Consider the following 14,329-nt stretch of genomic DNA (forward strand, 5'->3'; position numbering starts at 1 on the left):
CCTCTTATAATTATTTCCTGCTCATGCTTAATCTTAACCATGCTAGAGGTCCTGCTAAAGTGAAACAGAATTATTAGCATGTTTAATACTCTTCTGGCTCATTTTCTGAGTCCTCAGCACTCTTTATGGTCAAATTTCATGTATTCAGTATATTCTTGCAGAACAGGAGTGACCGTTAATGCTAACTAACAGTGAACTGTAAAACTTAAGACAAATTTCCTTTTTGTGTGGCTGGGAGGGAGAACGAATATCTCGGTATAAACTGGTGAAGCTGATGTAGTTGCATTGGCATAAGTTCAGAATTTGGCACAGGGCGGAGATGCGAGTAAAGCTGTATTGTACTTCTGTGGTTTTGATTCACAGAGGTTTGTGCGAACTTAGGTAGCTGGTGCACACATGGGACATCATCAAAGAGCCCAACCAGAAAGTCAGAGCTTGGATTTGGAGTGCCATACGGCTATACATTTAGAAGCATGTTGTTATAGTGAGGCAAGCAAAGCATCCTTTCATTAAAACAGGTAACTACAGTTTATTTTCAAAGATTATTTTTATATATTACAATCTGCAATGTAGTAACTATAAATGCTTTTTAGACGTTTGGTATTTTCATTATTCTTGAATGTTTATACTGCTTGCAAAGGACTGGAACGGTCCTCCTGTAAGTTGCTGAGTTCAGGCTACTGCTACTATCGGCATCATATAATTTTCTTTTATATGCTATCCTTTTTTGTTACTGTGGATTTGGAAGGCTGTTCTAGACCCTCACTTAGCCAACACCAAAATACTTTTAAAAAATAACTTGAAAAATATTTTCAGCCTAAATTTATTCATAACTACTTTTTCCTTGATTTTTAGTCTGTCAGGATTGTCCTTAGCTTAAACAGTCTCTTCCTCCTACTGTTTTCTTCCCTGTTCACAGATTGTTTGTTAGGATAAACAAATCAAACTTTCTTACGTTCCTGTGACAACATAGTTGCTCCATTTCCCTGAAGAACACAAAAAGGACTTTGTCTACAGCTGTTGTAGTTGAATTTGACCTTGTTTTTAATGTGGACGAAGAGAATTGTATGGTATTGGAAGTACCTCTAAGAAATTAAGAAATTAATTGAGAAATAAAATTAATTAGGAAATACTGATAATGTGCCTTTTCATATTTGCATCACACCAGCAGCTCAAAGTCCTTAACAGAGGCAATGAGGTCCTGCTTTTCTTTCTCCTGAGTTTAGAACTGAAGTTTCTGTTATTAGCAGAAGCATGACCTTATGTTTTGTATTATTGAATTTCATCCCACTTCTATTAATGCAGTCCATAAAGTTGAGCAATTCTTTCTATATAATATTCTTATCCTTCTCAGTCTTGACAGTACATTCCAACTTTATGTCATCAGGAAATTTCATCAGCCTTTGCCAAAATAATTAATGAAAATGTTAAGCAAAAACTGTCCCAAAACAGATCATGGAAAAGCTTCCCTTGAGCCTGTGCTTCCCTGTACAAATCATCTTTCTCTTTAGGTTTTCTAACATCTTATCAAATACAAACATGCCAAAACAAAAAAAATGACTAGGTATTTTACAGAGCAATTTACCAATCCTTATTTATGTCAGTTGTCCCACTGGAGTCATTTGACTAAAGCTTGCAGAATCCATTTTATAATCTCCATTCCTAGGTGAAAGAAATCTTCTTTCTCTTTAAATGCAGCTCACTGTGTTAGACCAAACAAATAGGTAATAGTTAAAATTATCATTTTTTTTTAAATGAAATACTTTTAAATGAGTTGTAATGGCAACTCACTTTCTCATATATACCTTTTGTTTATATATTTCTGTATGAAAGTTAATAACTGGTTTTGTATTGGAATTTATGAAAATCTTTTGGCAAAACCCATGATGTGTCAGCCTACTGTGTGCTTAATAATTAAACTGCAGGGTTCTGTTCCTTAATAAGAAAAGAGCCAGAAATATGATTAATAGCTAAGCATAGTCAGATAACCAGTGTGAACAGCATTATCCCCAACTGAAAAGTGAAGTGATTCTATAACAGGAGATGGAACTAGGTAAACATCACTTCATCATGTGAGAATTGCTGTCCTCATTGGCAGTCTCTCAAAAGAGCCATCATAGAGGGTCACAATTCAACACCTAAAGTTAGAAACGGTGTAAGGCTGATAGTAACGAGGGCCAACATGCAGCTGCTAAGGTAGATTTCTAAATCATGCAACACAGCTGCCTTGATACATGAGAATCAATTACTGAAAACCTTTCACGATGGTCAGAATGTGACATTAAATAATTGAGTATCACATCAAATCTTGTCTGCAATTAGTTATCTGGAAAAGTAATTATGCAACATAATCAAGTAGCTGAAATTAGTGATGTGAAGCACCCTGGTTATTCAAGGACTGTAGGAGAGGATTTTTTTTTTTTGACTTGTAACATGAAGTTTTAAGCACCTAACTAATTCTTTATTGAATTAAAAAAATCTTGCTCAATTGTAATTCTTGTCATTAGTCATATCTGCAATAGAGGATACATTGCACATGAAACAGGTGTTAATGACTCAGTATGTTTTGTCTAAAGTAAAAACGGTTATCTGTGGAAGAGAATGTCTTGCAAGGAGTACATTAAAAAGCTAATCTGTTTTTTTTAGGGGGGGAAACAGCCTAAATTTCACTCTTTTATCTCTTACACTAAGAGAGTAAGTTTAATTGGAGAACAGATATGAAATACTCTAAAGGTCAAATTCATTCTTTTTAAAAAAGCTATGATAAATGTAACAACATAGATGTTGTGAAAGGTTAGAAAAGCCACTAAAATATAGGTTATGCTAATAGAAGTAGTTAGCTTGCATTAGTTAGCTCAAATATTCAAAATAAGTTTAAAAAAAAAAGCAGAATATGTATCCAATGTAACAGACTTAAGTTTAAACTCTCACATGAATATTGTTTAACAGCTTATAAATACAGGGAAACATTTATGCAATCATGATAAACCTGATTATTTTTAAATGGCTTCTAATAGTAACTGTTGTCATGTATATGCCAGAACTGATAGGAAAATTAATTCTAATCGGTAGATCTGTACAGAGTTTGATCTGTATGTGTATAGTACTTAAAAATCTGAACTGATAAAGAGTAGTTGGTTAGTCATGTTACTTAAGCTGGTCCCAAAATAGCACCTTCCTTTTTTGATAGTTAGGTTTGCAGCTGTTGTCTCTATCTGTTGTCTCTGAAGAAAATTTTAACATTAAGAGTTGCTGACGTCAATTTTTTTCTTTTTTTTACAGCTGATGTGGGCTTTGCCCCTGACAGAAGTTATTTGGTTCTAGCTCTGAGTTTGGAAGAAGTTGGTATATAGATTTTCCCCTAACTTTCAATTGATGTGTTTAGCTTTAGTGGGAGTAATACTATCACTTAAACCATGTTGTCGTCTCAAGGAGTTTTGCTACATCCATATGGAGTGCCAATGATTCTGCCGGCAGCACCATACTTCGCTGGACTTGTTCAGGTAATGCAAGGCCGCTTCCAACAAGCAACTTAACTCTAGTGCACTTAGAGTAATAATTGGAATTTTTATGGTTGAGAAAGCAAACACTTTTAATACAGGCAAAAGCTCTCATGTAGTCAGTAAGAAGACAGTAGGAAATCAAAAAGATGGATCACCCTAATCTGTGTATTGACATCTCTCATGGCTGAATAAATGATGTAGTTGAGCTATATTTGCTTGTATTGATTTGTCTGCTGTTTAACATTCATGCCTTTGCTTCACGAGGTTGACCACAGGGCAGAGGATTTGCTATCCATTCTAGGTTTCTGAGGGAGTCAGCATTCCCACGGCAGGTCGTAAGACAAAGTAACTTACCATGATGTGTTTAGGTTAAGTGTTTTAGCACAGCAAATATGGATAGTGTTAAATATGCATTAATTCATATGTTATGCGTCACACTGAATGAAAAAGGGTTTGTGTTTTTGTGTGTATAGAAATATATCACCTTCACAGAATATTTATGCACATCATATGAATTCTTTTGAGCCCTGAAAGTGTAAGCTCTTGCTTCAGGCGAGAGTTTTGTATTTTAGAAGTTAACTGGCAATTACTAGATTTAGTTGTTGTGTTGTCTGTTTTTGATTTTATTTTTATCAAAAAGTGGTACTACTGAATTTTCTGCTGTTAGATTTAGGATTATGAATAGATCACACAGACGCTAATTAAGCAAAAAGTATTCTATTGTTTACAGTATTTGAAGACATTAAGAAAGAATTCAAGTAACATTTCCAAGCATTGACAAAATGAAAAACAGTGCACCCTATAAATGGCAGTAGTCAGATATTATGCATTAACAGGGTCGAGAAACACACGTGTATTACGGCATTTCTGTGTCATGCTAGTGATCAGTCAAATTAACTGTGGAGGACAGGCAAATATTCATTATGCTCCTTTAATACAACAGTTAGCTGGCATAGAGGGGCAATCACAGCATGAAACAGGTTTTTTTCCATGTAGATCCATTCAGTAATCGAAGACTGTGAGTTGTGTTCTTCACTTTAGGCTTAATATCAGACACATATGTCTAAAATAGAAATATAGCATTGCACAGTGACCATTATCAGGTATTGAAAAACTGTGTCGTCTGGGACATGCAAGCTGATGCTATTTTTTTTTATGCAGTGAAACACGGTAGCACACTTGAACACATCAAGCAGGCCTTCATATCCATTAGAATTTGGGGGTGAAGGTCGAACGTTAGAGCTCAGTCAGACCCTCTGCCATCCTGTCCAATAACTAATTACAAGCAAATCGTGCCTCTCACTCTATGCTGATTGTTGTTGAAATTGCTTTTGAAAGTTCTCATAAGTTCCTGTTATAGATTAAGTGCTGGTGTAGGAAAAATAACTGCACCCAACTGAAATGGGTGAATGTAATCAGGTTTAATGGACTCGAGAGCTTGTTGGGAATTAAATAACTATTGATTTGTTGGAAAGTTGCTGTCATTACAAAATGCCACTCTGGACGCATTATCCAAGCAGATAGATTAGAAGAAAGCGCCCTTTGAAAATTCGGGATGCCTTATTTCAAATCTTTTTGCTTTTCTTTCTTTCCTTAGAAAGATATATCCAGGCCTATGCTACTTCATTAGCATAGGTCTAAAATAGTCAAGCAATAAGAATTGTTCTACAAAAAAATAGGTATGTTTACAGGTACAGTTGAAGAATGTTCTTCATATGGATGCTTCTCTAGTCTCTCCTCTTCTTTCCCTCTCCCTAATGTCATATCTGAAAATTGCATTTTGGAAACAAAACAAATGTTTGAGTTACTGTCTTAGTGGGTGAACTAGAACATTAAATGGTTTAACCACTTTCTCACCCCAAGTTTTTATCTGCATTTGCAGTATCTGCAGTCAGCTTATGGTACTAGAATGCTTATTGTTTGTCTCTTAGAGTAAACCTAAGTAAAGTATCCAAAATAAATAATGCAAAGGACACTTGACAGACATATTGGTATCATCCTCTTCTAAGCAGTAATTACATAATGTTCAGAACTTTAATGGAAATTTTCTTCAAAAATATGCCTTGATTAAACTGATTATGCAAATATTTTTATTGGGTTGCAGGCTGAGAGCTACAACCCTGAAGTATTTTCAAATACGAGGCTGTTTTGTCATTTTAGAGGCTTATAAGATTTCAATTTATTTATTTGTGTGGATTTCTACAGAAAGTAGATGCATTTCTGATTAGGGATTCCCCATGATTTCCAATCCAAATCCTTGGATTTACACCAGGTTTGCATATGAAAACAGTGTAGAGTATTGCATAGAGATTTGGGGGACTGTTTTGGGGGGAGGGGTTTATGTTTTGTTTTGCATGGTTGAGCAAGAGAGAGCTCAGATCTCTGTGGAGGACTGTTAGTCATCAGGGGTTCTGCACCTTCAAGTGCTGTGTATTATTCTACTTTATCCTGTGTACGTGCAGCCTTTTCCAGCCTCTCCTCCTAAATTCATCAGTAAACTCTATCCTACATCCTCTGCTTGCCTTTGTCACACCCTCTTGTTACAGAATACTGGAATGTGTGAAACTTAGGACAAACAACAAAGGGCAGATACTGTGGATACCTCTCTGGAAACACTTTAAACAGCCATGTGTATTTTCCCAATTGCATGTATTATTCTATTAAGATTATTTGTATTCCTCTTACTGAGATCATATGTTTGAGTGAGACAACAAAAAATGGAATGCGTATGTTCTTGGAGAGAGAGAAGGTAGTTGTTCAGTGTTACAGATATGTAAAAATGTATCAAATTATGTTAAATATACTTGCAAACTTAGTTTTATTTTCCAATAAATAAATATACCTTTAAAAACTTATTAGAATGATGGTGGTCTTATTGCCTATGATTTCTTAACACATTTTTAAATGAGAAAAATAAAATATCTTTTCCTCTCCCTTCTTCCTCCTGGGTGAAACTGTAGGAGGAAAAAAATCACATGAAAGTACAAATGATGCATAAATAGCATTATGCCTCATGTGGGTGGAGAGATGTTTTCTGACTTGGCACAAAAGATGTACTGGTGGCTTCACAGGCTGTCACAGTTACACTGCTATGAGGACCAAACCAGGTACTGCAATCCAGAAACTGCGTATGCTGTGGACAGCAAGGCCTACTTTGTGTCAAACCTATCACGCTGCTTCTCCTGGCAGGTGAGACCAAAAAAATGCCGTAGAGGATTAAGTGGCAATCCAGTAAAAGACTTCTTATCCTACCCTTGGTTCATATCCCAGTTCTGTCATTTGATTCCCTTGGGGGAACCCTTATGTCCGGATAAGCAGTGAATTCAGTAGAGTGTCCCATGAAAAAGATCCATCTGCATCGGCCAGGGTGTGGGACCATTGCCCTACTGCCAGGAAGTGTGGCTGTGTGCTAATGTACCGTCTGACATGTTCACAGAATAACCATGTGAAAGGAACTTCTGTTTATCATTAAAATTACAAAGTGGAGCATCAAAAAAACTATTTTGCAATTCATAGAGGAGTAGTATGTTTTGTAGAATAGTAAGTTAATTGTCTCCATATTAGCTTCATCTTTCATGGCTTTGAGTGTTTTAGGTGTACAAAAGCTTTGCAATTGCTCTGGATACTTGGAATGTTAGGATTATGATAAAATACTTTTAAAAACACAAGTGCAATATATGACATTTTAATGATGGATGCTAAATTATTTATTACATGGGTGGTTTAGGTGGCTCAATTTCCATTTAGCAGAGAAAGAGGAGTTATAAAAATCACTAAAGCTGAAATTACCTAGACTTTTCAGTAAAATAATGGAAAATTCTAAATAGGGAGACAGTTCTATTTAATACAAAATGCGCTACTTAATTTAAGATTAAAAAGATGGTTTTTTTCTGAATATGGTCAGTATTTTTTAAAGTATGCTTTTATTTTAGCATAGTGACCAGAAAAGCTCTAAGAGTTCTGAGGGTTTAAGCTTATGTTCATTGTTAAAGACTTCAGCCAGCTAAGCTGAAACCTTTTCTTCTGCTTTTATTTGCTTATTTATTTGTGTGGTGGTAAAGGGGGGGGGTAGAAGAAAAGTAGGAAATAGATGGCTGCTGATTAACTATTTTAATAAGCTGGGAATTACCGTACTTTTAAGTACATCATTCTTAAGCTTAAATTATTCTTAAGGTATTTTGATTGTATCTGAACATCTGATCTTCCATAACTGGTTAACTAGCGTGTTTGCCTGACAACTGGAAAAGTGGTAATGTGGAGACAGTTCCATTTTATTTTAGGGCTAAGTGAGAGAATTGCCTAGAACATGCTGTGAAAAGTAGTGGTGCAGACTTCTTCACAGTTCCATCTTTACCCGTCTGTAAAATCCTTGTTTTAGTGCTGTATTGGGAAGTGCTAGCAGTGAATATATTCAGAATACTTGTAGATGCTAGTGTGTTAGGCTACCTGCAAAATCACACTCACTTTCTGGCAGTCCAGTTGTGGAAAATGTTGTGGATATGTTGTGTTACCTTATGTTGAAAGGACTTTTGTAATTCAGTAGTTTTTATCTGAATAATGCATTTGAAATAGAAACGATGAGAGGTTTTAGTTCTTTCCATGTTGCCTGAAGTGGTGTAGAGTTGTTTCGGTTGTTTTTAGATTACCATCTAGTGGAACGCAGCGCATAATTTCTGTTTACATTGGCTGAATTGCCTATATGAAATGCAGTAAGTAGATGGTTTACCTTAGATGCAGATTTATTCTGGCTTGATTGTGTTGTTCTGTCTTTGCAAGTGATAAGGGTCTCTTATTACTAGTACTGTACTCCCAGCACTTTGTGAGTGGAGGACTAACATGTTTTACCACTGCAATCACTTTTCATCTGAGTACATATTTTGTTCTGTTTTTGAGAGAGTATATCTAAAATTTCTTCTCTCAGTCAAAGAGTTGCAAAGTTTTTCTCCCTTCTGCTTCAAAAGTGCTTTTAATAGGAGAATATAAGGTGGTGGTGATAATGATGGATGTGGTCTGTATTACTTTGTTTACAAAAAAAATTCCATTGTCAATGTTTAAACCCCTGAAAATACAACTTCAGTTGTTTGGGTTTTTTTCCTTTTGATACATGGATCAAGCAATGTAGCCAACATGCATGCTCTGTGAAACCTGTCACTTCTCAAGAGGCTACAGACAGCTTGAAAGTGTTTTGCTATTGCGAGTTTATTTTCTTTTAACCTGCCTTTTTTCCTTGCTATTAAGTGCAGATATCGTAAAAGACCTGGTGAGTGAATCTGCAGGGGGGAGAGGGAGGGGCAATGACACTGAATGTCTTCCCATTGACCAAAAAGACTTTTTTTAGTGAGAAGGATAGTGTTTCGAAATAGTTTTAGTTTGACTAAGAAACAAGTGGTTATTTTCTCCTCCCATCTGCATAATTTTGTCTCGCTGGCCTTTATTTCAGAAATCAATGGGTAACATAATTTGAATGAGTCAGGCCAATACTACATTATCTCTTATTCTGTCAGCTCAGTCAATGTTGTGTTATAGTCAGGGCTTCTTTCTGAGCTCAGCAAAAAAGCGAAAGATTTCATCTGACACCCAACAGACACAGAATTTTTCCCTGTCCCACTTCTGCATGTAGTATCAGTATTAGTGAATTTTAGACATTATGATATATAATTGTGGTCACTAACTTGTGTGTTGGATAATACACTTCAATGGAGTGTTTTAGTATGGCAAGAAACTGGATAATCTGGGCCTTCATGGCTGCAGCTTCTGCAATGTTTTTTAAGTGGAATAAATAAAAGGACATTTGAGTTTGAACATAATCGTTTCTATAGATAGAATAACTTTCATTAGGACAGGTTCTATTTGTTTGTTCATCCCCTAAATAAGACAAAACTTTAAGATTTGGACTCTCTGTAAAAGCAGATTATTTAATTTGGCTTCCCTAACTAGAAGCCAGCAAGCTGATACAGCTATTTCCAAGGATCTGGAATTTCAGCTGGCTTTTTTTTTTCTGACTCATGCATAATCATCAGTAATAAAAATTCTGATAGCCAGATTATGCTAGGAGACACAACTTTGAAGTTCTGTTGCTTTCAGTAGAATGATACATGACTGATATAAAAATATGCTTGTATATCTAAATATAGAACAATTATTTTTATGGTGTTAGCTTGAATATTTTACCTATTCACCCTCTGATAAGTTATCTTGTGTTACATGAGCTAAAGTTAGAAACCCAGTTAAAATAAATCTTTTGTTTTATTTGGTCTGCTTGCTTGCTTTTTTTAACTGAAGTATGCAGGTAACTCTTTTCTCAGACCTGGTTTCAAAGAGGGTGTTGTAAAAATATATGAAATGTCTATTTCAAAAGACGAGGTTGTAGGAAAAAATATGGTAAGGACATAATTTAAACTATAAATACTTTCAGCTGAAGTAATTGGGGATTGCATTTGAACTGTTCTATTACTAGGTGAGAGGAGTGGAATCACACCTGGCTAAATACTTGCCAGCTAGATATCACAGCTGTCTTAAGTTTACGAGCATGAGAATGGTTCATTCAGATAATTTGAAAAATTTGGGGTTTTTTTTTAGTGCAGTGACAGGTCATGAACACTGTAAATAGATAATAGGAATTTGATCCAGGTAAATTTCTGTGTCAAGAGTTTCCACTTGTGTTTCATGAGATTCAGATTATTGTGGATTATGGTACATTCTGATACCCTGGTTCCTTCTCTTCCTCTAGTGACCAGAGATACATGAGCTAGATAGCTTGGAGGATGACTTAATCCTCTTTAATTCTGATGGTTTTATTAAATCGATAAAGAATGTCTTTTTTTTTATCTATGTATTGTTTTATTGCTGATCAAGCTGAGAAGAATGTAAAAGTCTCTTGCCTATTGAAGAGTCAGAATTATTCGTATTCTGCCTTTTAAGATTTTGTTTGAGGCCTTTGAATTAAATAAAAAAAATTGTGCATTTCAAGGAAATGTTATTCAGACTTTATTAGAAAGTATCCTTAAGTAAAAGCAACTTATTTCTTATTAGGATAAAACTAAAAATACTCATAAAGCAGTGAACTGGTCGGAATGCTGCTGTTTTATTGTTTGTTTGTTTGTTTTTTTTAAATTCTGAGAGATTAAAAATCTGGTGAAATGATCATTACCTCAGTGCTTTTTCATCTTGTAGAGTTAGAAGTACACTTTTGTTCTGTCTCTGTCCCTACTTTGCCATACTATTTCAAAAGCATGTAATGCTCCCCTGTATGCTAACTAGTAAAATTTAAAAGTAATGGAGGAGAAAATGGTAAGGTTGTTTATATAATGTTTTACTATGATAAACGTCTATGACACCTTACTTTGTAACATTTTAATATCTAGCAAATACAGTAAAATGTATCTCCAGCCATCTTAGACATGTAAACCGCAAAACATCTAACCCAGGTAAGAGAGTGGCTGCCAAAATGCAAAAACATAGATTTCTCTGAAAGTTACCAGCAGCTATGCAGGTATGCATCAGCTGTCTTCATTTTTACTCACAGTGGTACTATATACAAGCATGTTTCAAACACTTTAAGAACAAATCATGTTGATACTTGAGAGCAAGAAAGAGAAAAAAGGGAATTTCCAAACATTTTACTTGTCTTCCATCCTAGAGAAAATCTTAGAATTATATTAAATCAGAACCTGAACATAGGAGAGAATTCCAAAGAGTGATAAGAACAGGTTTAAAAAAAACAAAACCAAACACTGTCAGGCTTTTTAAAAGATATAACCACGTAGTTGGTCAAAAGCAAGAAAGATGACACTTAGTTGAGAAATAAAAGGTGACTAGAGGTGAGGGAAAGCAGGTCTTCCTGCATCTGTGAATGATCTTGTAGATAATAATACAAAATGAATCATTCTTTTTTTTTCCCCTGCTAGCCTCAGTGAGATGCTGACTTTTAGTGAATTAGTAAACCTGAGAAGTCCTTCTTTACTCTCTAGACATAACTTTTCTCTGTAAGTATGGCTCAGGTGATTAGGCTCAGTTGGATGCTGAACTGAGTGCTTAAGCTGGGACCTGCTTCAGTTATGTGAGAGAAAGTTTGAAGGTGTATACCCGCCTATGGTTCCTTATTCTCTAAGTGTTGGATGTGTATTTTATGTGTACAGGGTTTTGTTTTGTTTTATTTTTAGGAGAGTGGATTTAGTGCTTGACCAGCTTTTTAGTGTGTTTTTCTTTTGTTTCTCTGATGTATTATATCTTGTCTGTGCAAAAAGAGATTAGAAAGAAATTTTTAATATTTTGAGAACTACAGAAAAGCCTATTTTTAATGAAATAAGCTCACATTTGCTAGGTTCTCCTCTTTGACTTGGAGTTGTTCTGAAAAACATTATTTGAATAAAATTTTTTAAAAGAAATTTGATCTTGCTAACATTTGAGGTACAGAAAGAAAGTAAACCTCTACAACTATATTTCAATGCCCTGTTAGAATGAAAATATTTTAGCTTCAGTTATTTAAAAAACAAAACAAAACATACATACTTCTTAGAGCCATCAAAAAACAGGATGGAAGAGGGTGCTGATTGTATTTTCTGTTTTGTATACAAACAAATTTCTAAGAAAGCCATGAGGATAGTTTAACAGAGTCTCAACAAAGTTTTATTCTATAGAGCCTGAACCATACTTGAAAAGGTCTGCTCCTCAGTATCTTAAATAATTTCTATTTTGTTATGCATTTGTAATAACTAATTAGTACTAAGTGATTTTTAAGTTTGGGGTACCTGGAAACTGTCCTATATTGGAAAGCTGTCTATTCAGGTACAAGCTACAGAGCATGGTTTCACTATTTGATCTCCACTCCAATGAATGTTACTTTCAGAAGTGCAGCAATCTTTTCTACCTTGTCCTGAGATAGAACAAGTTCTTCTGTTACGAGAAGTCATGCAAGAGTCTGGTTTGACATGACCATGGAAAAGACAGCACAAGCTTTCCTTTTACTAAAGGAAATTAAGTGTAACTGGAGCACACGCACCCACCCCCCACCCCCGTCTGGAACACAGGAATAAATTACTTTTTTTTTTAAAAATCTTGTGTTCAGACACGAAGCTGTACCTGTATTTTTTTGTCTTTTTGGCCTTACTTCTAAAACCAGAATAAAGCAAACCTGAAATCTTGAAAATATCTTAATCTGTCTGTGACCAACTTATAAAATTAAAAATCTGGCTTCCATGTTTTCTTTGTCTTCTCTTTCCATTTAAGACATGAGTATCCATCTTACTTTTTACTACTTAGATACAATGAGGAGGGTCTAGCAGTTATCACTAGTTGGATCCAGTAAGAGAAGAGGATTTAAGGCTAACTGGAACACAGCAGCTAGGGTTAGGCCCAGTTCTCCTTAAAAGACCAGACAGTCTTTGGCAAATTGTTGTTCCTACTTGATTTTCCCCTATCAAATCAGTTCTTACGTTTGTCATGCATTTTAAAAAAAGTCAGCACTTGCAGAAATGGCTCTGTGTAGTTCCATGTTTGTTTATTCATTCAGAATCTTAACTATAAAATGGACAAAAGTATTGTGTGTAAGGATTTACTTCTAAATACTTCTAAAGGTTACCTAAAATTGTTGATGATTCAAAGAAATTTTTCAAAACTAATCATGCTGTAAGAAAAGAAATAGATGGATCACTTTCATGACAGCGTTGGTCGATGTGTACTGGGAAACTGTCTTTGCGGGCTCCTGTGGTGAATTATTTTGTAGACGTAAGTTGTTAAAACACTCAAGCCTTTTGAACACTGCTGTTATAGGAAATGAAATAAATCCATTGCAGGATTCTCAGAGTACCATTTTTAACTGACATACTGTGCTGGATTGACTGAAGTGAGTACATGGTCTTTTTACCGCAGAAGTGAATGTTTTGATTTTTATGCCTTCCTCCATGAAGGAACAGTTAAAATCAGGCATAGGGAAACGTAACAGATGTTCATACACATTTCCCATCTGAAAATGCTTTCCGCTGGCCAAGACAATTGTTAGGCACAATTAAGCCCAGTATATACATCCTGTACTGTAAGCCAAGTCTTCTGAATATGTTCCCAACAGGGAATCACAGATTTGGAAAGAAGGCAGTTTATATGAACTTTCATCTGCAGTAGATTTTTGAGAGTCACTGTGTGAAAAACATAAGGAGACCTGACTGACAGCTCTGAGTCTGTGCCCCAATGCACTGTGCTGTAAACTATATCTTTAAGAGAAACTTTCAATCCATGAGAACATTTCATATGCATTTCAGGAATGCTAACACTTGAAATCTGATTTCTGAGTGGCATTTGGTATTATGTTGCCAACTGACTTAAAAAGCTTGTGATATTATGCCTTGTAATGTTCCACATTCAGTCTAATTGTCACTGTAATCAGCTTTATGATGGCAAATCTTCATGATGACTACAGGGATCTATTTTCCTCTTTTTGCATATTATGTCTGAAATGTGAGTTACTTTTTGATTTCAGAGGCATACTGATAGTGAAGGGAGGAAGGCACTGTAGACCTGCAGACTTTTAAAATCATGTATGACGTGTTTATGCAGAGAGTGGGATTTGTCATTTCCAATGATACGATAGCATCTACTGTTGAAAAAGATGCTGAGAACCAAATACTCTTACATTTTGTGATATTTATTGTAGCTGAACACATTATAGTTGGCCGTTCTGGAAAAGCATGTCTTCCTGGCATCTCAAAAAATTGCAGTGATTGACTATTTTTGTTGTATCAGAATATCATACAGACGCTATGAAAGTGTGTTGACCTAAAAATGTCAGTGGGTATTGCATTTCAGTGTTCTTTTATATTTTACTTGGGGGG

At 35.3% G+C, this 14,329-nt stretch overlaps 1 protein-coding gene across 7 annotated transcripts in view; it reads left to right on the forward strand.

The window, feature by feature from the left end:
- Nucleotides 1-3,209: 3,209 nt before the first annotated feature.
- RBFOX1 (RNA binding protein, fox-1 homolog (C. elegans) 1) overlaps nucleotides 3,210-14,329 on the forward strand; it is a 271,893-nt gene continuing 260,773 nt past the window's right edge. For 6 of the 7 annotated variants that reach the window (XM_009324718.1, XM_009324716.1, XM_009324722.1 and 3 more), the window contains exon 1: nucleotides 3,210-3,503. In XM_009324718.1, the coding sequence (XP_009322993.1) occupies nucleotides 3,417-3,503 (87 nt within the window). In that variant the 5' untranslated portion in view covers nucleotides 3,210-3,416. The remainder of the gene's footprint in view (nucleotides 3,504-14,329) is intronic. The other variant, XM_009324717.1, reaches the window with a different exon arrangement.

The sequence above is a fragment of the Pygoscelis adeliae genome, unplaced genomic scaffold (assembly GCF_000699105.1).
Source record: "Pygoscelis adeliae isolate BGI_AS28 unplaced genomic scaffold, ASM69910v1 Scaffold85, whole genome shotgun sequence".
NCBI classification, from domain to species: domain Eukaryota; kingdom Metazoa; phylum Chordata; class Aves; order Sphenisciformes; family Spheniscidae; genus Pygoscelis; species Pygoscelis adeliae.